General features: G+C 45.8%; 1 protein-coding gene across 3 annotated transcripts; it reads left to right on the forward strand.

Annotated features, from left to right (window-relative positions):
• Window positions 1-312: 312 nt before the first annotated feature.
• On the forward strand, window positions 313-22,765 carry cdc27 (cell division cycle 27). Of its 3 annotated transcripts, none has more exons than XM_026163777.1 (20): window positions 313-522; window positions 13,272-13,347; window positions 13,426-13,573; window positions 13,730-13,855; window positions 13,955-14,052; window positions 14,136-14,281; window positions 14,361-14,581; window positions 14,671-14,770; window positions 15,282-15,391; window positions 15,622-15,721; window positions 15,836-16,016; window positions 16,116-16,288; window positions 17,512-17,664; window positions 17,740-17,820; window positions 17,949-18,076; window positions 18,765-18,882; window positions 19,341-19,469; window positions 20,807-20,881; window positions 21,056-21,185; window positions 22,386-22,765. In XM_026163777.1, the coding sequence occupies exons 1-20, from the start codon at window positions 496-498 to the stop codon at window positions 22,475-22,477; spliced, it is 2,412 nt and encodes an 803-aa protein (XP_026019562.1). In that variant the 5' UTR covers window positions 313-495; the 3' UTR covers window positions 22,478-22,765. The 3 variants fall into 3 exon arrangements, with proteins under 3 accessions (XP_026019562.1, XP_026019561.1, XP_026019560.1); XM_026163776.1 differs by lacking the exon at window positions 313-522 and adding an exon at window positions 668-1,145 and having other exon boundaries at window positions 22,389-22,765; XM_026163775.1 differs by lacking the exon at window positions 313-522 and adding an exon at window positions 670-1,145.
• Window positions 22,766-23,112: the final 347 nt, after the last annotated feature.

Below are 23,112 nucleotides of genomic sequence, written 5' to 3' on the forward strand. Positions count from 1 at the left end.
AAAAGTTTCGTGGATGAGTGACGAAACGTTTCTCCCACAAAACGCTACGTCCAGATGAACAGAATCAACTTTTGGAGACATTGATGGATGTATTAGGAGAAACTCTGGGTTCAGGATCTTCCCCAAAGATAGTCAATCTGCCCAAGACCACAACCGCCAGTTATTTAAAACCGCCATTGTAAATGGCTCACGACTTCATGTCAGCCAGTCTGCTGTTGCTACTAACAAGTCTGAGCACCAGGAAGCGACGGAACACTGAACACCGCTGTAATACGTTTTACCACCAGAGGGCGCAGGAGATACATCGGCTTTCTCCGTTTGACAGTCGCTCATGTCCGTCGCGGCATTTTCCCTCCTCGGGTATCTTCGGCGGTACTCGGTTGCTAACGGTCGGTATGTTCAAATGTTCGGCTGCAGCTCCTCCTGAGTCTCAAGTGAAGAAAGAGCGGAGAGAAAAGAGACCCCCGGACCGGACAGAAGGAGTCTCAGAGCGGGATGACGGTGCTGCAGGAACCTGTCCAGGTATGAAAACACATCTTTGGCTCGTTGTCACGCGTGGGGAGCGGAGCATGTATGAAGTTTGTGCCTGTCTCTGCGCCCGGCCTTAGCGGCGGGTGCAATCCGTGGTGAGAGCGCTGTTCCTCGGCCGCAGGCCCTACAGAGGCCCGCTGACGGCACAGAGAGAGTTTTCTGCGATTATTGGTGGTCGTTAGTACCTTCTGTCACGGCCCGTTCGGGTCACGCAGAGCTGTTAATTTACACCCGGTACAGCTGAGATATGTCATGCCAGACACCTTTTAAAGATTTGTCAGATTAAGATTCCAGGTATTTCCGATCTAATTAAAGGGGAAATTGGTCAGTTTATTTGATATTTCATGATTCGTTTTGTTCCGCACATCTTTTGGGCTCAGATCCAAAAAACGAACACTGTCTAATTTTAAAATAAATCCGGAATCCGAGCAGGTCCATCTGAAGAGGCCTGAGTCCGGCTGAGGGGAAATGACCCGCGGAGAGCGAACAGACACTCTTTAAAGTCAGTATTTCACCGGAACCAACTGTGGGTGGATCACTGACTGTGAGCAGTATTTGTCATAGAACAGGACCCGATGTTCTTAAGTATATCACGGAGTTTAAGATGTGTGCAGGTGAGAGTGCCGAGAGAAACTGTTGGATTTCATATGGAGTTCTGTGTTAGCATGACTCGGTTAGCAGCTAACGCAGTTGCTAGCACTCAATGGAGCTTCAGTGAGGAGGAACTCTGCTTTAAAGTTCATAAAACGATCAAATCCGTTCCTTCGGGGTCTGTTAATGTCAGAGTCTGATCGCAGATCAGAGAACAGATGAAGGTATCCCGCGGCCGTTAGACTCTCACAGCTAACACAGGCTAATGGCAGCTAACTGCCCGGTAACATGAACCGCCGTTAGCTGTTAGCTGCCATGTCAGCCGCGGACTGATGGGTAATGTCTCCTCACAGGTGTGTTTGTGATCTCACTCGGGTAAACTGTGACTGCAGAGTTAAAGTGAAGTGACGTCAGTAACGGAACTGCTGCAGTGATCGATCAGCGTATTGATCAATAACTTTCCTGAGTTTGACCCATCGATAACAGTCTGGCATAAACACGTCCTGTCTCACATGATGCTCTCAGGTGTGTGTTTGGAGTGCTGACCAATGGCAGCACACAGAGTGTTGATCTAACTACGGTATTGGCTATTGATTATGTATGGCTCGCTGTGAGCAGGTACAGGTGACACAGCCTTTATTTTAACCTGGAGTCAAAAACTGTTTACAGTCAGGTAAACCTGTACTGCTGGTAGTCGTTCAGCTTTCTAATGAACAATACCAGCGTTTGATCAATAACTTTGTGTTTACTGTTGAAATACACTGATTATAGCTGAGTGTGGGAGGAGATCTGTTTCTCACAGCAAACTGAGCCAGGAGTTCTGGCTAAATAATGCAGATTTAATGCAAAATCAATCTGAGAAGCTGCACAGATACACCAACGTGTGTGTGGAAACAGTAGGCTTACAGAAGCTCGTCCGTGTCTCCACATGTGGAGGTGATGTGAGACACATCTATGCAGCTGTGTGTCTGGTAACGAGGGCCGGTGACTGAAGTTGGATGTTTTCTGCTCTGCTTGCTGTCGTTGCATTGTTACAGTGAAGTGGGCAAATACATTTATGATGTCACTGCGTGCCGTTGTGTCGTAAGTGGTGAGAACGCTGCTGTCTCTATGGAAATGAGCGGCTTTGCTTCTTTTTCCAACTTCAAACGGCCCAAATCTCCACACTCTAACTCCTCCCACCTCCTTTTCAGCGGCGTCCTCATCTTCAGAGCCTCAGCTTGTCTTGACTTTTCATTGATGTTTTCTGACATCATTTCCTTTTTCTCACTCAGGCTCCTACTGTTAGGACAGGTGTGGTCCTTCCACGCTCTGTGGCTCAGCCTATCCTGACCTGGCTTTGGTAGGGTGGGCAGTTGGAGGGTCATGCCTATTGGAGCCCTTGAGCTCTGGATTCTGAACTCTGATCTTCCTCCTCACCTTAAGCCTCACTCCTGGACTGTAGTTGGGGCTCTAACATAAGAAATCCTACAGGAATGTATTTAATCTCAACATTGTCGCATTGAGTTACGGTCGGCAGATCAGACATGCGAGCGTTTGAGACATGGCTGAACAACAGCATGATGTCTGTTGGGTCTGCGCTTCGCAGGCCCCGCTGGTTTAGAAACCTATTTCTGTGAACAAAGCAAGACAGACTCGAGCTCATGCCAGATAACATTAGACTGTAGTGTCTTTAAACTAATTTCCCTCTGATCAACAGTTTGATTACGTTCTCACATCACGAGAGTTTATTTTCCTAAGTGCCACTGAGATAGATCCACTTTAAAAGAAGTCTCATATATGGCCGTGAGGAGAAGAGAAACTTACAGCAGCGCTGTACTCGGCAGTTCACCTCAGAGTCGCTGTCATCAATCACAACTGAGCTACGTCGACTCAGGTCTGGGATCATCACTGATTTCGACAACTGATTCAAAGGTCCCGACTCAGATTCGGTTTGGGACTCAGTCACAAATGTCATGATGATGATGATGATCATATTTCTTGGATGCGCAGTCATTAAGATGGGCGGAGCAACGTAATCATGCACGGACTGATGTGAAGACCAAACATGGACAAACTAATTTCCCAAAAAATTTGGTCTGTCAGCGTTAACACGTTAATCCGGTGTTGACGCGACTAAAATTTGTAACGCTCTCAACCCATCTGAAGCGCAGAATGAACAAACTTTGGACAAACTGCCTGGAATACGTTGACAGAGACATTTCAGGGATTGTAGCTCAGTCCGGTCCTGATAGGTTAGTTGTTAATCGTCTTTGTCATAATGTCGCTTATTTGGGATGAAAGACGTAAACCTAAGGATGTAACCAAAGCGGTGTGCTGCTTGTGCAGACGTATAGTGCAAGCTAGAGCAGGGCGATATGGCCAAAAATATTTATCACGATATATATTTGAAAATTTGCGATAACGATATAATTGATGCGAGACAAAATACAACTCCACAACATTACTAGCGCAAAAAGACAACCTTCCATTTATTTTCACTTAAACAAGAAGCTGGTTTTTATGTACATTGAAGCTTTATAAAAATGTAACAGTGCAAATGCAAATTCCTTGCTTAAAGTTTAACCAAAAGGCATTTCCAGTAGAAATGGTCTGACATATCCTGAGCATAACCATGTATAATATCCACTGAAGTTAAAAAGAGGTGCTTTGCAACATTAAACTGCAGTGTGCAGTACGTATTTTTCGGACCATAAGGTGCACGGGATTATAAGGCACATTAAGCGAAACAAAGCAGTCAGATAAATCAAACTTTATTAAACTCATTCTTCTTGCTTCCTCCACTTCTGTACCATTGATTCATTAATGTTGAATTCTCTGGCAGCTGCTCTATTCCCATGTTGTTGCAGTATATTAATGACTAACCTTGTATTGTGGATGGATTATCTCAGTTCTCCTGACTGAAGTTTGGTCCGTTTACAGTATCCTGCCATGCGATTGCATTTGTCTCTAATTATCAGGAACCTTAACGTTAACTTTTATAAGTGGAAAAGTGTTAGTGTTCGTCCTCCAGATTCACTGTTTATGTTATGCTAACATAGCTGTGTCACTAGCGATCACGTAGCACATCATTATATACCAGCTAGCCCAACTTCAGTAACCCTACAAACGTCACTGCTGTTTAGTTTCCTGTCTTCATTTATGTTGGACGTGATAGCAGAGCTGTACGTTTGAATTTTTTTTAGAAATCTCTCAGTCAGAACATGCTATATCATGCTTAGGTAACTAGCGAAACTAGCGAGCTAACTTCCGCTAGCTTCCTGCTAGCTCCTAACTCCGTTAAATGTAATAAATTTTGTTTTCATGGATGCCTGGAAGTTAAACTTCATAGTTACACCTGGTTAAGCAGCAATGCTGATCGTATTAAAGATGAAAGAATTTAGACAGTTTTTAACTCTCAGTGATGCTGCAGTGTTCGTTTGACCTGAAATATATGGAGTTTAGGACCCAGATTACTCCCAGATTTAAGAGCATCTTAGTCCGACAAATACGACAATAACGACGGCTGCTTGCATGTTCTGCAAAAAAATGTGCTTTGTCGTGTATCTGACGGACAAACACCAAACCAGTTCCACATGACTGAAGTTGCACCATTTTTACAAACGAATTCTGGTTCATCTGTTTCACTCAACAATCGGCCATGTGCGTATGAAAACAAAGGCACTGCGCATGCGTGTTTTACTCCCATTCTATCGCGATATTTCATTTTCCTATCGTTGCCTAACATTATACCGGTATTACCGTGAACGGTATAATATGGCCCAGCCCTAGTGCAAGCAAAGCTCTCAAACGCGGCTAACTTTCAATTAGAGCTGGGCGATAGAACGATAACGATATGTATCGCGATATAACTTTTTCTCGATAGAAAAATTAAACTATCGCAATAGACCTCGCCGCTCTTCTCCTCTTTGAAAAAAAAAAAAGAACAGCCAATCCAAATTAAGTAGCGCAGAGCCGAACCAATCACAGCCGCAGCGTCATGTCACGTGACTTGTTACGTACAGCACAAGTGCCAAGCCACATGTGTATTTGTTTGGGAAGCAGCCAGCCACCGTACCGCCCGGGTAATGGAGGAAATGAGTGTGCAGACTAGAAAAATCAACCGAGCGTTACCGAAGAGAAAACAGATGATGGTTCCAACGCCGGAGAGATTGTCGAACGGAAGAGCCATAGAAGTTCCGTAGTGTGAAGGTATTTCGGCTATTTCAAGTCTGACAAAAAACAGAGTAGCGTGCACTGTAAATGTGCCGAAAGCAAGTCTGGAAATACAATAAACTGGTGCATGCGCTACGTCCACACGTACCCGGGCATTCTTGAAAACGCAGATTTTTCTATGCGTTTGCACCTTTAGTCCACACGTAAACGGCGTTTTTGGTCACTGAAAACGAAGATTTTTAAAAACTCCGGCCAGGGTGGATATTTTCTAAAACTCAGTTTTTGCATTTACGTGTGGACTAGAAAAACGGAGAAAACGCAACGTCAAAGGTGTGCGCATTTTTTGACGTCACACTGTGCGCCACGTTATTGTTTCGGTGAAATGAATTTCTACAATACTGTTACTGTTAATTCTACTCTCTGCAGTGTTTAAATGCTTACATATACACACAGTTACTGTCCCTCCACACATACGACTCGGTTCTGCTTCTATGCCCCAGCTTTGTTTACTTTTTCCCACCGAGGCTTCTAGACTTCTGATTGGCCAACATTTCTGCACGGTTAGGAATCTAGCTCCACCTGCTGCTTTGGCATGTTCATAGCAGCGTTTTCCTTCGTTTCTGCCTTTATGTGTGGACGGAATTATTTTTTAAAATGAAAACGGAAAATCTCCGTTTTCAAAAATACCCGTGTACGTGTGGACGTAGCCTCAGTCTCTGACTGGAAGCGCTAATTCGTCATTCAGCTTTTGTCAGACTAAAGTAACTGTTAAAACTGTTTGAAAAGCTCAGCTATACAACAAGGATTGAGAATTTCCTTTTAGTTCTCAGTTTATTTGATATTGACAAAAGTTAGTCAGTTTTGTCTGTTCTTCTGTAAAACAAACTAAGATTTATTTTTAGAATTAATATTTTGGTTCTAAGTGGAATTGACAATTTAGTCTGTTTCATTTGTTCTATTTTGAAACTTAAACGCTTTAGCGGCTGCCTTTTGTGTAGTTTGCAATATTTGCCTTTATTTATCTGAAAAAGTCTCATGTTCCTTAAGTACATCTACCCTATTGAACTTATTATGGGAAATTACTTGTGAGCAACGACACATTTAAATCTTACAAATATAGTTATTTGGCTGAACCCAGCGATACCAGACCATGCCGTGCAGCCGACGGGGTTCTTTTCGGTTTACCGCATGGACAGGACAATGGAGTCGGGGAAGAAAAGAGGTGGTGGAGTGTGTTTGATGGTGAACAACAGATGGTGCGACAGCACAAACATCTCCCCACTCACACGCTCTTGCTCGCCCAATCTGGAGCTTTTGATCGTTAAGTGTCGCCCTTTCTATCTCCCTCGGGAATTCACTGCGGTCATTGCCTGAACTGTTTACATTCCGCCTCACGCGGACTCGGACACTGCCTTATGTGAGCTACATGAGGTTCTCACACATCAACAAACACTTCACCGAGATGCCGCACTCATTGTTATGGGAGATTTTAACAGAGTGAATCTCAAACGGACATTTCACAACCTTCACCAGCACATCAACTGCCCCACCCGGGGCACGAGGACATTAGACCACTGCTACACCCCGTTCAAGAACTGTTACAAGGCTCAACCCCTGCCGGCATTTGGAAAATCGGACCATTCCGCCATCTTCCTCATACCTGCTTACAAACAAAGGCTAAAGCAGCAACCACCAATCAGGAGGGAGGTCGCTCGCTGGACGGACCAATCGGTGGCCGCGCTGCAGGACGCACTGGATGACGCAGACTGTGACATGTTTCGGCGCAGCTCTGATGACATCAACATGTTTACGGAAGCGGTTGTGGGATTTATCGGGAAACTAGCGGACGACACAGCAGAAAGAACTATCATCCGAACGTTTCCCAACCAGAAGCCGTGGGTGGATAAAAACATCCGCGACGCTCTGAGATCACGCACCGCTGCCTACAATGAAGGGCTTGTCTCCGGTAATATGGACCTATACAAGGCTGCGTCCTACAACGTGCGCAGCGCGGTCCGAAAGGCAAAGCGGAGCTACGGGGAAAAACTAGAGTCACAGCTACGACAGTGCGACTCTAGGAGCCTGTGGAAAGGACTGCGGACTATAACGGACTATAAACGACCAGCTTCTTCAATGATGAATGCCGATGCTTCACTGGCTGATGAGCTGAACACGTTTTATGCTCGCTTCGACGCCGCAGCAATTAAAACAACAAACGGCTGCGCGCGCTCGGAGTGCACCAGTGAAGAAAATGCATTCGTCATCACAGAGCATGCCGTGAGGAACACCTTCAGGAGGGTGAACACCAGGAAGGCAGCAGGACCAGATGCAATCCCTGGCCGGGTCCTTAGAGCCTGCGCTGATCAACTAGCGCCGGTGTTCACGGAGATCTTCAACCTCTCCCTGGCCCAAGCTGTGGTTCCCACGTGCTTCAAACGGTCCATTATTGTCCCTGTTCCAAAGAAACAACAGCCCGCTTGCCACAATGACTACCGTCCAGTAGCACTGACTTCAATTGTGATGAAGTGTTTTGAAAGACTGATGAGAGATCACATCACTTCTTCACTTCCTCCCACCATCGACTCACTTCAGTTTGCTTACCGGACTAATCGTTCCACAGACGATGCCATATCTCACCTGCTCCACACATCCCTGAGTCACCTGGACACTGGCAGAGGGAATTATGTTAGGATGCTGTTCGTGGACTACAGTTCAGCATTCAACACAATAATTCCCTCTAACCAAGTTGACGGATCTAGGACTCAGCTCATCACTGTGTCAGTGGATCCTCAACTTCCTCACAGACAGACCCCAACAGTGAGGGTGGGAAACAAGTCTCCCCCTCCATCTCACTCAGCACTGGAGTGCCTCAGGGCTGTGTTTTAAGCCCCCTGCTGTACTCACTGTACACTTATGACTGTGTAGCCACATCCGACACCACCTCCATTGTCAAGTTTGCTGACGACACTGCTGTTGTGGGCCTGATCTCCGACAACATCGAGACGGCCTACCTGGAGGAGATTAGGAACCTGGAGACCTGGTGCCAGGAGAATAACCTCCTCCTAAACATCAGCAAGACTAAGGAGCTGATCGTGGACTTCACTACAAAGCAGGCGAGGAATTACAAACCCCTCATCATCAGTGGCACGCCAGTGGAGAGAGTGGACAGTTTCCGATACCTGGGTGTCCACATCACTCAGGACCTGTCATGGTCCTGTCACATCAACACCCTGGTTAAGAAAGCCCGTCAGCGTCTCTTCTTCCTCAGAAGACTTAGAGACTTCCATCTGCCACTGAAGGTGCTCAAGAACTTCTACTCCTGCACCATCGAGAGCGTCCTGACGTCAAACATCTGCACCTGGTTTGGGAACAGCACCAAGCAGGACAGACGAGATCTGCAAAGGGTGGTGCGCTCGGCAGAACGCATCATTCAATCAGAGCTCCCTGACCTGCTGTCCATCTACACCAAGCGGTGCAAGTCCAAAGCTAGGAAGATTATGATGGACCTCTCCCATCCCAACAATCGACTCTTCTCACTGTTGAGGTCTGGGAAGCGCTTCCGCTCCCTTAAGGCCAAAACAGAGAGAATGAAGAGGAGCTTCTTCCCCCAGGCTATTCGGGGCCTGAACCAGGTGTAGGACTGGACTCTCCCAAACACGTCACTATAAGACTGGACTCTCACACACGTCACCACACGCACCACCACACATTTCCTATAATCCTATAATTCCTATAATTTATAATCCTTATCTTTATAATGTCTTCTGCTATTTGCACATTCTTTACTGTAAATTCCTAAGTTAATTTGTAAATTTTTGTAGTAAATTGTAAATATTGTAGAACTTTTCTTCTGTCATTTAATGGTCGGGCATTGTACAGCTACAAGCATTTCACCCCCATGTCATACTGTGTATGGTTGTGTGTGTGTGACAAATAAAATTTGAATTTGAATTTGAATATATCGTGATAGATATCGTTATCGCCTGAAATGAAAAAAACATATCGTGATATGAAAAAATCTTATATCGCCCAGCTCTACTTTCAATTCAATTCAATTTTATTTATATAGCGCCAAATCACAACAAAAGTCGCCTCAAGGCGCTTCATAGATACAGAGACTGGTTGGGGTGAGAGAAGGAAGACAGGATAAAAGACAAAGACTAACTGGCATGAGCATGTGCGTGTTCACCATCCGGCTGAGAATGCTAGGCTATCAGCAGCTTCTGCAGCTCTGTCAACAAGGATTTGGCGCTCTCTGAGGAGGGGGCTGTTTTTTCTGTTGATAGGATCTATTAGCGCCATCATTATTGGCAAACTTACTCATGGGCAAATAAATCAAAACGATGGGCAATAGGCTGATAATCGATAGATTCTTCCAATCGCCCAACCCTAGTTTACAGTCGCTTCAGGACAATAACAGTAACAGACAAATGACAATATTTTATAAAGTTTACAAAATATAAGAAATAGCTCAGTTATAAATATTACAGAGGTGAAATATACACGATCAAGATTTTACTCTAACCTGGAAACTTTGTTATTTTACTGCAAAAGGCTGTTGCTGCTGCACTGTGAGCTGTGTGTTAGGTGGAGGGAGTTCAGTTATATCCACAGGCAGAAAAGATTTCCTGTGTCGTTCAGTGATGCATTATGGGTAATCTCAGTTTCTCACTGAATGTGCAGACTCATCATCAACAGTTTACGAACAGGGTTCATGCAGGTGCTTGAAACCCTTGAAAATTCGTGGACTTTAATGTCTTTTCAAGGTTTAAAGATTTCGGTTGTGGTGCTTAAAACAGCTGCAAACTGTTTTTCATTCAGCACAAATAACTGTCTGAATACTTTTCTTATCACATAGAGACATAAAATCAGTCGCAAGTTTGTCCGCCTAGGGCTGCTTGCACCTCTGCATGTCAGTTTGCCCCCCCCCCCCCAACATGGGTGGGTGCACTAACATTACTCCAGGTTGCCGTTTTAATGAGTGTTTGAGTATTACATTACGCATGCTAATTTTTAAAGTTATTATTATTTTTTTGCTAACTATTAAACTCACTGGACAAATGATTGAAGTGCACTGAGTGTGATGCAATACAGCAGCGCTACGCAGTTAGTTATGGTGATTTATGTAACTCTGTGTCTTTGGCAACACCTCAGGGGGAAACAATGGTAATACGATTCATACGTGCACAGAGTTGACACGTTTTTGTGCTCCCGAAGTTCCCCGGCCTTCATTCAAAACGTGTTTATTGTGAGCACCTACACATGAAACAAGCTCACACTGAGGCCTTTGGGCACTATCAGGAGACACATATGTTTCATACTTTAAGGCTGCCTGCTTATTTAAGGGAGATGATACATGATGGCTGTACATATTAATATTACAGATGATAGATTAAATGAACAGGTTTTCGATGCTCGTGCATTCTTAAAGTCTCCTATGTCGAATGAACTGAGTGAGTCATGTGTCCACAGCCCCTCCCAGTCAGAGCTTTTCTCCCTGCCTGTTTACTATACATGATGTTATTAGCACAAACACTTTCAAGGTGATCATTTAGGACTTCAACAATAATACACACAGCAGTGTAGTTAAACATCTTACAGTTTTATGTTGAGTGTCACACAGTAAAGAAGCATCAGTATTTGTTGAGAAGACTTTTTCATCTGGCCTGACTGTGTGTTATTTTGTGGTGTTTGGTACAGGTCTCTTGTTTTGTTGGGTTGTTGTTTCCAACAGGAGATGAATATCTCTAACAAGTTAATTTGTTCGTATTTCCACATCTTAATTTTAAGCTAAATGTGTGTTTTGAGTTGCTTTTTAACAAAGGTGTTTAAGCCGAGGGTGTTTTGCTTTAAATTTCACATGGTCTTACTGAGGTGATGTGACGTGAAACATCTATTTTTTTTTTTTTGGTAATGTCCTTGAAAATGAACCTTAAAAGGTGCTTGAATTTGACCCTGATACAGGCCTGTATAAAACACTCCACAGAGCTGGGGGACACGGGAGGCTATCTTGGTCGTAGACGAAACCTGTGAGGCGTCGGCTTTCAGCGCCGTGTCCGTGCCGTCAGGTGAACGTGTTTCCACGTTTTAGTGGAATCGTTGACCTGGTCTTTCTTTTGTGAGCTTTAAGCTGATTCTGGAGTTTCAAACACATTTATATTTAAAAATCGATGTCAGGATTTAATTCTTCGATAGTGCGTTATTCAAGTTAAAATCGATTTGAATCAGGAAATCTTTTTTTTTTTTCCAACCCTAGTTAACTTCTTGAAATAAAAACATACAATCAGGTAAATAAGTACCTGAGCAATGAGCGTGGACACTTGACCCGGTAACTGAGGTTTGTTATCGTGACACAAAAGACTGATAAGCATGAAAATTCATATCTCGTCCACTGTCATTTGAGGGTTTGTCGGTAACGTGGTGAAAATTGTGTGACATGAAGTCGGGCAGGGATACACTCCACAGCATCACTGAACAAAGTCTTGCTCCACATAGTGAGCAAGATGCTTGTTGCGACAGCCTATTTACACTTGTTTATTTACTTTAGCTACATCTAGGCGTGGGCGGTATAAACGTATACGGTAGAAACCATATAAATTTGGCCAACGGTAGAGAGTTTGACTATATACGCGATAGCGTATGTTGATGGTGTCATCGAGCTGCGCCTGTTTTGGTCGAAAGCATTGCAGCGTCTGCAAACAACATCATCTGCAAATTATACTGCGCTTCCTCCACTTCCATACCATTGATTCATTAATGCCGAATTCTCTGCAGCTGCTCTGTTCCCATGTTGTTGCAGTATATTAATGACTAACCTCGTATTGTGGATGGATTATCTCAGTTGTTCTGGTCCGTTTACAGCATCCTGCCATGCGATTGCATTTGTTCCTGACCAGCAGGAACCCTCACGCTAAATTTTATCGAATGGAAAAAAGTTAGCGGTCATCCTCCAGCTTCACTCTGTTTATGTTATGCTAACCTAACTGTTTTGCTAGCGATCACGTAGCACATCATTATATACCAGCTAGCCCAACTTCAGTAAACCTACAAACATCACTGCTGTTTAATTTTCTGTCTTACTTTATGTTGGAAGTGACAGCAGAGCTGTACGTTTGAATTTTTTTTATTAATCTCTCAGTCAGAACATGCTATATCATGCTTAGGTGGAAACTAGCGAGCTAACTTCTAACTCCGTTAAATGTAATAAATTCTGTTTTCATGGATGCCTGGATGTTGAACTTAATTGTTACACCTGGTAAAGCAGCAACGCTGATCATTTTATTAAAGATGAAAGAATTTAGACAGTTTTTAACTCTCAGTGATGCCGCAGTATTTGTGTGACTTTGGGACCTGACTACGGCAGCCGTAATGCTCCGACAATCCCTCAAGCCGTGCGGCTTCGTAGCTTACCAAAGTTGGACTGAAACATTTTTGACAGATTTTAAAGCGCCGTGTACCACATAAATTCGGTTCAAGGTCAGTAAGCACAGCCAGAATTCATAGAAAAGGCGCACTGTCAATTTTTGAGAAAGGATTTTAATTGTGCCTTATAGTGTGTAAAATACGTTATACAGAAGAAAAGAATATATGCAACATGTATTGTTACCGCATATGCTTCAAATTATACCGCGATATGGATTTTAAGCCATATCACCCAGCCCTAGCTACATCTACATGTTTAGCAGGTTTTTCACTGTTTCAGGATTATTACATGTCCAGCGTGGCCGACAAGTTAATGTTATGTGGTATGCTCATCTAGCATACGTGGCTAACTTCAGGAAGCTAACTTCAGCGAGCTCCGTGATCCACCGTGGCAGTGATGACGTGACTCTTCGATTCAGTTCCTCTGGTACCAATGAGCTCATAAAGAGTCAAATGAATGTCGGGCACACCTGAGGCCAGCGCATTGCTGTGGACCCCGACAGTTTATCATGTGACCTGTTGTAAGATGACTTGCCCCTCCCAGCTGCGCCTCACTTATCTGTCTCTGTCAGGCTGCAGTGTGGCAGGCTCTGAACCACTACGCCTACCTGGACGCTGTTTTCCTCGCAGAGAGGCTCTACGCTGAAGGTAACACCTGTCTGTGTGTCCACATACACTCCTGTCAGTACCTGTTTTTCACCCGTGTGTCTCACCTGTGTGTGTCAGTGAGGTCAGAGGAGGCGCTTTATCTGTTGGCCACATGTTATTATCGCTCGGGGAAGCCCTACAAAGCCTACCGGCTGCTGAAGGCTCACAGTTGCTCCACGCCACAGGTTCGATTCCTGCTGGCAAAGTGCTGCGTGGAGCTCAGCAAGTAAGAACACATGGCCACACACACACACACACACACACACACACACACACACACACACACACAGAGGTAAATGTAAAAGTAGTCAGAAATGATAAACTTCAGGAAATAGAGTCCATTCGGACCCCGCCTCTCTGACCCCGCCTCTTTGTCTCTCAGGCTGGCGGAAGGAGAGCAGGTTCTGATTGGTGGTGTGCTGAACAAACAGAAGAGTCAGGATGACATCATCACAGAGTTTGGAGACTCCGCCTCTTTCACGCTATCTTTACTGGGGCACATTTACTGGTAAGAACCAAACTCACCTGCGCTCCACAGGTGAGGATGCTCTGCTGACTCACCTGTCTCTCTCTCTCTCTCTCTCTCTCTCTCTCTCTCTGTGAGCAGTAAGACAGATCGTGTTGCCAAAGGTGCCGAGTGTTTTCAGAGGAGTCTAACTCTCAACCCGTTCCTCTGGTCGCCTTTCCAGAACCTCTGTCACCTAGGTAACGCACACATCCTCCTGTGGAGTCATGAGCACTGTCAGGCTCCACGTGACTTCAATTACACTTGATGCTTTGTGTTTTAGGAGAGAAACCAGACCCAGATCAGGTGTTCAGGTTGTCCTCGCTACAGAACTGCTCCATTGCCCCACCTCCACCATCTGTAAGCCCTGCCCAGAACTCCTCCCATAGATTAGACACCGCCCTCATGGAGACGCCACAGGACACGCTGGTGAGCAACACAAATGCACCTGCAGTGCGGCTGTTTGAGCTTTGACCCATGAGCAGCTGACAGCGTTTTTGTTTTTTAGGAGTTGAATCGTCTGAATCTGGAATCGTCAAACGGAAAGCTGGCGTCTGATTTGTCCGTCTCCTACATCGACTCCTCCCTCATCTCTCCAGACACCGGCTCCTTATTGGGGAACACGGTTTCTATGGCGTCAGCTGGCTCACTTTTAGCTAAACAGAACAAGCCCAAGAGTGGGCGGAGTTTACTTGGAGGTCCTGCAGCCCTCAGCCCACTAACGCCAAGGTGAGTACAACACCTGCACAGGTGAGTTGGAGTCTTACCTTTGCAGCTGGAAGTGTGTTTACAAACTGTGTGTGTGTGTGTATGTGTAGCTTTGGCATCCTGCCCTTGGATCCCAGCCCAGGAGACCCCACATATCTACAGAACTATTCATCCACTATGGAAACACAAACTACAGCCCCCAGCAAGAAGGTAACAGCACAGACACACACAAACAGACAGGAGTGTCTGTGATTTCACCTTTGAGTTCTGGAGCTGAAAAGAGCCAATCAGGAAGATGTTTGCTCATGTAACAGACAGGAGTCGCCCCCTGCTGGTCACCAGTCAGCTATGTCGAAGCTTTGAATAATAACAGAGATGTGACAAACAAGAAGCACATTACTGTCATACTTCACACGTAACCTTCATAACATCATCAAATGGCTCGCACTTAACACTGCATTTCAAAATAAGGGACTTCCTGTCAACACCTTTGACCTTAATCCTAACTCAGTGGTTCTGAAATAAATGACAACAATGACATGTTTCAGTTTTTCTTCTTGACCCCAGTAATGTTCACAACAAGGCTAGTACAGGTTAAACACTTCCTGTTCACCTCACAGGAAGTTACATCATTCCCTTTGAGAAACACAAACAGTCCCTAGCCGTAGGATGATATCCACCCCTCTTCCTCTGCTCACCTGTACCTGTCTCTCCGTCTCAGGCTGTTTCCAGGATCAGTCAGTCCAAGTCTGTCTTCAGTCAGAGCGGTAACAGCAGAGACGTTCTCCCCATCCCCTTCAACCAATCGCAGACCTCTGCACCTCACAGCAGGTAACTATGGCAGCCAATCACAGGACCTGCTGCACAGCAGGGATCAGTTCCGACTGCCCGATGATCCAAACGTGTCGGCCCTTCAGCTGCTTTGATCTTCTTTAGGTGATCTTCAGGAGGAAGATGAGAAGCTGAAAATTGTATATGATGACTCGTAATTTCACTTTACCACCTCTGGTGGACTTGCAGGTACCAGTGTGTCCACCTCTGATCACCTGTCTGTGTCTCAGTGGCTCTCCTCAGGTCCTCAGTCCCAGCATGTCGGGGCCGCCAAATGTTCAGCCCAGAAGAAGCTCCAGATTGTTTACAAGCGCCAGCTCTACTGCCAAGGTACTCACTGTAGTACTCACTGTAGTAGTAAGTTAAATCTAACCACTACATGCTGTAGTAGCACCTGTTTGGTGCCTCCAGCCTTCCTCCTGACTGTCCTTCTCCTCTCTGCAGGAGAACAGTAAGAAGCTGAAGATGAAGTTCCCGACAAAGATCCCGAACAGGAAGACGAAGTGTAAATCGGCGAAGACGTCCAACAGCACCAACCTGAACGAGAGCCTGGACATCCTGAGACTGGATCCCAGCCTGAGTCTACCTGAGACAAAGATCCCACAGTACCAGAGGGCCGCCGCAGGTACGCCTCCAGGCTCGGCCTCCAGGCTCGGCCTCCTCCAGGGCTGCTGTAATCAATGCAGTAAGTACAGTTTATGTGACGCACCTGTTATGTTTTCAGACAGCATAATGGCGTTGCTACGGGAACTGGGACGGGGCTACCTGGCGCTGTGCTCGTACAATTGTAGAGAAGCCATAAACATCCTGACCTCGCTGCCCCCCCAGCACTACAACACCGGCTGGGTCCTCACGCACATCGGCAAGGGCTACTTCGAGCTGGCCGAGTACACACAGGTAACGCACACAGGCCTGCAGGTATCAGGCTGTTGTTCTCCTTCATCTCATAGTGGACAGAAATTATTTTTGGAGCGGCACAAATAATTTGTGTGGCATCAGATTTGATGCAGAACAGCTGATTGTTCTGTAAATAGTTTGAAATGTTTGTTGAAAAAACGCCTTGGCTGTATTTTTAGGTAAACAGCTGCAAAAAACTTCGTTGTTTGTATAACTCAGTTACTTTTTTGAAGAAGTAACTACATAATTAATTGCCCAACATTGGTCATTATTTACTGTATTTTGCAGACAGAGTTACAGACTCTCTCCCAGACCACAGACTCACAATACAAGTCAGAGCTTTATAAAAAAAAAAAAAAAAAGAAAAGGAAAGTTGTGTTTTCAAAATTGGAGTTATTTTTTACTTCCAATAGTGTTAACATGCTACAGGTCATGAACAAGATTTGTTTTTTTTTTAATTTTCATTGTAAGTGGGCTAAAGCAGTTAATTAAAAGTAGTCTAATATAAATGTAAATGCTGTAATTTGATTATTTTAATAAACCATGTAACACGTCTGCTGTTGCTCACTGTGGTCCAAGTGTCCGCTCAGGGAGTTTGTGTGTTCAGACACATGAAACATCAGAGGGAACATTGGTTGCGACTCACCTATACACAGTGCTGTGCAAAAGTAACTTCCCTGACCTGATGACTGTCAGTGACCGATTGTTTGAGTTCAGATTCTTTGGAGAGCCAATCAGAGGTGGAGTTGCTGGTGTGTTTCAGATCACCATCCTGCTGCCCAAGTGCTCTTGAGCTTCAGGGTGTGAACTGATGGCTGGACATTCTGGCAGAGAGTGGTCCAGGTGCTGCAGCAGCCCCAGACCGTCACACCACCACGTCTGACTGTAGAAATGTCTCCGTCAATTTTTCAGACCACCTCACTTTGTCTTTAGATGGTGGTGTGACGTGCTGACGTGGTCTCATCGTGATTTAACAGCAGGGGCGGTTACCTTTGCACACAGCGCAGGTGTGTTCAGATTGGTTGTACTAGCACCGCTGGCACTGGACTCAGTTTTATCTGAAACGTATCTGTGTCACAGACATGGGGAGGGAAAAAATAAGGAAGGGGGCGGTGTCTTTGTGGTCATCTCATGGCGCACCTGCAGACTGCCTCCAGTCCAGGTGAAGCCTCATTTGGATACTGCTGGTGCTTGTCCGTTGTCATGACAATGTGTGTTTGTAGGCGGAGCGTATGTTCAGCGAGGTGCGCAGGATCGAGTCGTACAGAGTGGAGGGGATGGAGATTTACTCGACCACGCTGTGGCACCTGCAGAAAGACGTCGCCCTGTCGGCGCTGTCCAAAGACCTGACCGACATGGACAAGAACTGTCCCGAGGTAAGGAGCTCACCTGTCCAGGTCAGAAACCCACTGATTGTGTGACACTGAGACACATGTACTGTGTGTCTACAGGCCTGGTGTGTAGCAGGAAACTGTTTCAGCCTGCAGAGAGAGCACGACATCGCCATCAAGTTCTTCCAGAGAGCCATCCAGGTATGCCACGGTTACAAGCACTGATTCTGGGAAGAAGGTCTCTGGTCAGCTGGGGCCACCTCACCTGTACAGAAATGGTTTTGTGTTCTGAGTCAGCTGATGCCCCTCCCTCTCTGTACCCGTCTCAGGTGGACCCGGGCTTCGCGTATGCGTACACTCTGCTGGGTCACGAGTTCGTTCTGACAGAGGAGCTGGACCGAGCGCTCGCCTGCTTCAGGAACGCCATAAGAGTCAACAACAGACACTACAATGCCTGGTACACTGATACCGCCTCCACATTGACCACGCCCACTGACAGTACATGTATAAAGGTTCCACCACGGGGCCCTGCTCTCCCTGATAGGTGTAGCCTCTTTAGAAACAAGCAGATGCTGAGACAGCAAGTGTAGTGGTACAGACAAGGTACGCAGAGAGAGATGTGGGAATAAACCAGTGAGAATGTGAGCAGCTTTACTGCTGAGAGCAGAACCTACACCGTCGTCGTTTTCCAGAGTGGAGCACAAAAGGTCTCAAACTTAAACCTCGTGTTAGAAGTTATGAAAACACAGAGTAAAAGAGTAAAGTTACAGTTCAGTGTTGACTGTTACATAAAATCAACTGTATACAAAGTTTTTGTGTGCGCACAGGTCCACAGGCCTGAACATGATGAACTTTGACCTGCTGCTCACCACAAACACACGCAGATATTTTTCTTTTTCTTACGACTACAGTTAAACGACAGTCTTACTCGGTGAGGTAACACAACGTGTTTTTATTGTCACAGCAGCTTTTTCTTCATCATTTAAAAAAAACGCAGATATTTCTTGAACACCATAGTGGGCTGTCTGTGGGCCGCACTCCTGCTCCACACTCATAGACACTGACACCAATTTTTTTTTTTTTTTTTTTTAACCCGTAATGATCGTTTTTAATCTTCTTCATTGTGTGTGTGTGTGCGCGCGCAGGTATGGTCTGGGAATGATTTACTACAAACAGGAGAAGTTTAACTTGGCTGAGATCCACTTTAAGAAAGCCCTGAGCATCAACCCTCAGAGCTCCGTGCTGCTCTGCCACATTGGAGTGGTAAGTTTTCACACGCCCACTGGAGGCGCACCTGAGCACGTGCAGAATGAACCGTTACAGTTCCAATTTTTTAGATGTTTACAAGATTTCTGTGTGAAAGGGATGTCACGACACCATGAGCCGCTTTACAGCATCCTCCATTTTGGTTTGGGGCATGAAGCGAGCAGTCATCTCGTGAGAGCCTTACTTCCACCTGCTGCTTCTCCGCATAGGAGACAAACAAATAAACATCAACCGGTTTCTGACCAGTGAGACTAATGAAGTGCAATGACTGCAACAGATGAGCTGTTAGCTCGTAGCACTGACCCTCTGGTGTGTGTGTGTGTGTGTGTGTGTGTGTGTGTGTGTGTGTGTGTGTGTGTGTGTGTGTGTGTGTGTGTGTGTGTGTGTGTGTGTGTGTGTGTGTGTGTGTGTGTGTGTGTGTGTGTGTGTGTGTGTGTGTGTGTGTGTGTACGCAGGTGCAGCATGCTCTGAAGAAGTCTGATGCAGCCTTAGAAACATTGAACCGAGCGATCGGTATCGACCCCAAAAACCCACTCTGCAAGTTCCACAGAGCCTCCATCCTGTTCGCCAACGACAAGTACAAGGTAATCAATACTTGTCAGAACTGACTGTGATGAATGTAATCGGCTGGTGTGAAAACACACTGAGGGTCTGAAAGCTGACCGGAAGGAAACTGTGTGACATCATAAAGTGCTCTGTGGATTAAAACCCAGAGCCAGTGACTCCCTGATCAATACTCTTCTGTTCTAACCCTGTTCTGTAATCAGATTACATAAAGCATGACCTTTGACCTTTGTCTGTGTGAAGTCATGTTATTCATACAGAAACATAAAAACATTTCAAATCTTAAAACTGAGAAAATGAATCCTTTTAATAAATTGATGAGCTCGTGAATGAGAATCAGCACGGTCCTCAGCCAGGAAAGGGTGCAGCGCCCACTCAGGGACAGCTCCTGCTCCAGGTGGGGGAGTTTAAGTATCTCAGGCTCTTGGGGTTTGATAGAAGGGAGCGGGAGAACCACAGATGGATTAGTACTGCAGTGACGCGGACTCTATACCGGTCTGTCGTGGTGAACAGAGAGCTGAGTGTATCTACGTCCTTATCCTCACCTATGGTCACAAGCTGTAGGTCATGATGGAAAGAACGAGATCGTGGATACAAGCGGTGGAAATGAGCTTCCTCTGAAGGGTGGCTGGACTCTCATTTAGAGATGGGATGAGAAGTTCAGCCATCCGGGAGGGAACCGCTGCTCCTCCACATCAAAAGGAGCCAGCTGAGGTGGTTCGGGCATCTGACAAGGATGCTCTGGGCAGGTAGGACAGCTCCGTGTTTCCTCTCTAACATCAGTCTGTGATGTTGGAGAGGAATCCTCCATCATGTGATGGAGGATTCCAGCTGTTCAGCAGTCCTGGCTCTGCTTCGTCCTGTTGTTGCTTACATGATGCTCCAGATGTTGTCAGCTGGCCAGAGGTCTGGACTGCAGGCGGGCCGGTTCAGCGACTGTGCGGCTGAGACAGATGCAGTCTGCGGTTTAGCATCCACGTTCGCAGGCAGCATCCACGTTCGCATGCGTCTGACCTCAGATTAATTTTAAAGGAGCTTTGATGTTTCTCCATCGTGGTCACATGTGGCTTCTTCTATGCATGATGCGTGGACTGCACGCTGAGTTCTCATTGGTTGACGGCATCAGAAAGGGAGCGACAGCAGCATTCACTGCAATGTAAACGAGCAGGGAAAAAAGGAGCATGAAAACCTCAGACAACAGCAGGAGGCCACACGCCACTTAGACAGCGCCCCCTGCTGTTAGACGCTTGTACTGTTGTGCTGTCTGCCTCTCTGATCTGTGTGTGTGTGTGTGTGTGTGTGTGTGTGTGTGTGTGTGTGTGTGTGTGTGTGTGTGTGGGTGCGTGCATGCGTGCAGGCGGCTCTGCAGGAATTGGAGGAGCTGAAGCAGATTGTTCCTAAAGAGTCGCTGGTTTACTTCCTCATTGGAAAGGTAAGTGTGACCTTTGACCTCTTTTTGTCATCAGAAACGCTGTCATCACTGAAAGCTGTTCAGGTGTGCAGAGAAATTAAGCAGCTAGTCAGAGCAATCCTTGGAGCAACTGTAAGCCCGTAATTTCCTGAGTGATGAATAAATGTTCTGATGACTGTTACACCTGTGCCTCAGGTGTATAAGAAGCTGGGGCAGACTCACCTGGCTCTGATGAACTTCAGCTGGGCGATGGACCTGGACCCTAAAGGAGCCAACAACCAGATCAAGGAAGCCATCGACAAGAGATACCTGCCTGAGGACGAAGGTACGCACTGTTGCCACTGTTTGGTGATGTCATATGCAGAGAGGAAGTAGTCCACACTCATGTTTAGTTGATGGCGTTTTACCGTCTGTGGTCCTGGGTTTGATTCTTCTGTAGAATCACTGTGTTCGGCACCACTTCACAGAACAAACATGTTTTCACAGCAGAAAACTGTAAACGTGTTTAACATCATTTCCAGAATTACAAACGTAAATTTAAAATGTGTGTAGAAATCTTGCAAACAATAAACTTGATGTAAAAACGCAGCAAGGGCCTTGGCCACGCATGTATTTAAACCCGTTACAGAAGCTGTCACAATAGGACGCCACACAACTGATTTGTGCCAAAAAGTCGTTCCTGTCCATTACAGGGCAGCAGGGCAGGTCACAGCCCTGACACCTGCAGGTGTATCCCTCCTCCTGTTGTCCACCTGGGCCCATGTCCGAGTATTGTCCTTAGAAAATCTTGTTTTTCCCCGTAACTCTGGTTTTACTCGGCCAATCAACACCAAGTCAGGTTTACAGTTTGAATTTTCAACACAAGTGGAAACGGAGACTTGGTGAGGCTGCGTTGCCATGTGACGCGGACACACCGGTGTGTCCGTCAAGGGTTAAAGATTCTGTATCTCTGTTAAAATAAAATATTTCAGGGCTTTCTGACAAATACTGAATTTTGGAGTGTGTGGATCAAACGCGAAAGAAAACATCGAGGACGTCATTTCCACCCCACAGAAATGAAAAACTGCTGCTGCGGCCCGACGGGTGCCTAGCAACACGATTGTTTACACACATTTTGACATGAAGCATTTGACAATGAACTGTAACACAAGCCACACCAAGCTAGCTGTGATTGATAAATAAATATAAGAGATGAGTAACTACTGCACGGCTCAAGATGGGATGTTGAGCAGAGCGTGTGAGTGAGCCGGGAACTGATGAGCAACGAGGGAAGCGTGGCTGAACGCAGCCAAGTGAGAGCAGAGCAGCAGGAGCGGAAGCCTTCTGCTTCTGCAGTCACTAGTTTGAAATGTGCTGATGTCTTTCTAACCGTTCATTATTTTAGCACACACACATTATCCAGATTCATTTTGATCTTTCACGTTCTTCTGGAAACGTTACTCATTGAATTCTGTTGTCAGCTTATTCCGAGTTTATTTGTAAAAAAAAAAAAAAAAAAAAAAAGGTCTAACCTGTCTCCCTCCAGCAGCCGAGGTGGACGACAGTCAGGACAGCAGCATCATGACGGACGCCGACGACACGCAGCTCCACACGGCCGAGAGTGATGACGTTCTTTAACCACGCCCTTTGGCTCCGCCCCAACCCTGGCTTGAGCCAGTCCCTCCCCTGTTTTGATTGGCCAGAGGCGTACTGTTCCTAGGCAATGACAGACCTTCAGTTTAGCTCCGCCTCTCTCCCCATCCTCCTGTTGGCTGAAACGGACTGCTGGTGCCCTGAAACCCCGCCCCCTGACACTTCCTTCCTGTCATGTCATCACAGCTGGGTTTTTTTTGTTTTGTTTTTAATATTTTTCTTTTGTTTTGTTTTCCATCCTGATGGTAATAATCAATAAACATTTAAACCCCGCCCACTGTTGTCTGCTTCCTCTGTAGCCAGTCAGAGCCCAGAGTCCTTTTATAGGAAGCAAGTTCAGCTAAAACTGAGTTTGCTAATATTACCATGGTAACAGGTAATGACTCAGATCGGTGAACTCTTCTTCACGTTTGTAACCAAAAACATTTCTCTTCACACTATAGGTTTATCGATGTGAAACTGTGGCTGACCTCTGACCTTTAACTGCTCTGTGAGTGAAGCTGGCATTAGATGACAGTAGAAACATTAGCGTAGCATTTGCCACGAGGCTGTTCAGCTGTCTTGAACAGATGTTGAGTCTGTTGCCGTCAATGACCTGATCAGATTGTTAGATTTAAGGT

Source organism: Astatotilapia calliptera, chromosome 4, assembly GCF_900246225.1.
Source record: "Astatotilapia calliptera chromosome 4, fAstCal1.2, whole genome shotgun sequence".
Taxonomy (NCBI): Eukaryota; Metazoa; Chordata; class Actinopteri; order Cichliformes; family Cichlidae; genus Astatotilapia; species Astatotilapia calliptera.

Bases quoted from the DNA above. Each gene is read 5' to 3' on its own strand.
- cdc27 (XM_026163775.1), top strand. From the start codon at position 1,107: ATGTTCTTAAGTATATCACGGAGTTTAAGATGTGTGCAG. The intron at 1,146-13,271 runs GTGAGAGTGCCG...TGTCTCTGTCAG, and splicing joins GGAGTTTAAGATGTGTGCAG to GCTGCAGTGTGGCAGGCTCT. The intron at 14,582-14,670 runs GTGAGTACAACA...GTGTATGTGTAG, and splicing joins CTCAGCCCACTAACGCCAAG to CTTTGGCATCCTGCCCTTGG.